Source organism: Sinocyclocheilus rhinocerous, unplaced genomic scaffold (genome assembly GCF_001515625.1).
Source record: "Sinocyclocheilus rhinocerous isolate Xijiao unplaced genomic scaffold, SAMN03320098_v1.1 scaffold1674, whole genome shotgun sequence".
NCBI lineage: Eukaryota > Metazoa > Chordata > Actinopteri > Cypriniformes > Cyprinidae > Sinocyclocheilus > Sinocyclocheilus rhinocerous.
In genome coordinates this window covers 111,566-114,084 of record NW_015642064.1, presented here as the reverse complement: position 1 = coordinate 114,084, position 2,519 = coordinate 111,566, and the positions used below count along the sequence as shown (strand labels likewise).

Below are 2,519 nucleotides of genomic sequence, written 5' to 3'. Positions count from 1 at the left end.
TTAGGATGTCAAAACCTTCTTAAAATACCTGTAATAAATCAAAAAGGTGTATTTTTCCAAAAGCAAATAACAGATTCATGGTGATATAGGCGAAATGTTGTGAAAAATGCAGCTCCCTTCAGAGCTTTTTCAGCGTTTCCTACATCTCTGTCAGCAGCTCCCTTCAGAAATGTTGAAATCTTGGACATTCCCTTCTGTTGTAGAAGGGTTCTTTTGTCACTCTTGAAATCACAGAACAGTTTTATCAATATCTGTTTACCATAAAAGATCAAAGCAACTTTAGATTAGTTTTCAGCCCATCTTCGCGCTCCGTGATAACAATACGTCACCGGTAAACAGCAAAGTGTATAGGTTTAGGTTAAATAAATTAAGCAATTTCCAGTCATCCATTGAAAAATTACCAGCAAAACCGTAACAAAACGGTCAAAAGCTCTCATCTACACAAAGATTTGATTAAAAGCCCAAACTTTCATAAATAAGAGCACAATATAGAGTTAGCATACCTAACGATACGTCGTCTGAAAACGGTAGAGATGCTAACGGACTTTTTCGAAGACATTAAACCATTTCTATAAAGTAAATAAACAACAGAAGCGAGTCAAATACAAGTAAGAGAAGTGTTAACAACAGTTAGATGTAATATTTGTGTGATTTTAGGGACTAAACTCACTATCAATGCAAGCACAGTTCAGATTCCTGTGTGAGCAGAGCAGAGATGCTGAAGCCACACTAATGCGTGTGTGTTTGTCAGGTGTTCAGCATGTTCCTGGAGACGCTGGTGGACTTCATCACGTTGCACCGAGAGGATCTTCAGGACTGGCTCTTTGTTCTGCTCACGCAGCTGTTGAAGAAAATGGGGGCCGATCTTCTGGGGTCCGTTCAGGCCAAAGTCCAGCAGGCCCTCGACGTCACCAGGTCTGAAATGAGCTCAGTTTGAACTAGAAACCATTCAAGAGTGAACTGTATTTCTGTGTTTTGTCCTGTAGTCGTCAGTTTGTCGCTCCTTTGGTTGATTCTCTTCTTTCTGTCCTGGTTTGCACAGAGACTCTTTTCCTTACGATCAGCAGTTCAACATCCTGATGCGGTTTATCGTCGATCAGACGCAGACCCCAAACCTCAAGGTCGGTCCGGTCTTTATGTTTTCCTGCTCTGCTTCAATTGAGTTCATAACCAGCATCCAAAAATAACTTTTAATATCCCATCAAACCACCCTGTACATTTAGGATAAAATCCTTTTTAATAAAAATAATATTTGATCTAATAATAGAAAAATACAATTTGAAATATAAAAGTACTATTTGAATAATATTATGGAAAATAGCTGAATTATTAATAATTATAATAAATCTACTTCCTTGCTAAATGTCTGGTTTATACATTTCGTGCAATAGTCGCTGAGCTTTTCTTTCATAAACCTTTACAACAAGGTCCCATTAGTTAACATTAGTTAATGCATTAACTAATATTAACTAACAATGGGCAATTCATTTGTTACAGTATTTATTAGTCCTTATTAATGTTTGATAATAATAATGCTGTTCATTGTTAATTCATGTTGCTCAGACCCATTATATAATATTAACAGATATCACTTTTAATTTGAATAAAGTGTTAGTAGATGTTGAAATTAACATTAGCTAAGATTAATAAATGCTAACAAATCAATCTTAATGTAAACAGTGTTATGAAGGATCATTGAAGTGCTATTAGTTTTTATTAATATCTTTTATTGGTTTGAATTTTTTTTATTTTCTGGGTTTGTTGGGTCAATTTTTAGTAATTTTATTGTGTTTTTGTCTTTTTTTTTTAAAATAGCATCTTTTGAGATACTATTATAGTTTTTATTAATATTTTAAATTAGTTTTTATTTTTCTGTTTTCATTTTCATTTTAGTAATTTTGTTGTGTTTTTGTCATTTTTATTAGTTTATTTTTTTAAATATGTTTTCCCAGTTTTTATTAATTTTTATATTAGTTTTAGTTTTAGTACTTCAAGTGAAACTAAATGAAAATGAGAAATATTGTCTTGGAAACCAACTGAAAATACAGCAAACATCTCTGAAAATGTCGAAGCAAACTTTCAAATAGACTTGATCTTTATTAACAAACCGTATATATGAAGTCTAAACAAGTACATTCCGTAGTTTTAAGAGTTTTAAAATTTAAAATTTTAGTGGATTTGGGTGTCCGCCATGACACTCGCTGTGAGAAATACTGGAAGCGGAGTGATACAAACGGTGAAAGGGCGTTCCTGTGGCGATACCAGTACAATATCTCACGGTTCTCAACCAATCAGATTTGAGAACCAGAACGAACTGTTGTATAAATATATATATAGATAACAAATAAAAGGTCCATTTAAATAATGTTTTATGTTGTAATTCTTGGCATGAAACAGTAGATCTGTTTTATTTTTGTTTACTTTATAACCCAAACATCACAGTCATATTAACCACTCTGTGTGCGTGTGTGTGTGTGTGTGTGTGTGCGTGTGCGTGTGTGTGTGTGCGCGCGCGTGTG

The 2,519-nt window shown here is 33.8% G+C and overlaps 1 protein-coding gene across 1 annotated transcript in view; it reads left to right on the top strand.

Annotated features, from left to right (window-relative positions):
* The window catches only part of LOC107755625 (CLIP-associating protein 1-like), a 23,169-nt gene that overhangs the window by 5,467 nt on the left and 15,183 nt on the right, over positions 1-2,519 (top strand). Inside the window, exons 6-7 of the mRNA XM_016572515.1 lie at positions 752-915; positions 1,043-1,121. Coding sequence (XP_016428001.1) covers positions 752-915; positions 1,043-1,121 — 243 coding nt within the window. The remainder of the gene's footprint in view (positions 1-751; positions 916-1,042; positions 1,122-2,519) is intronic.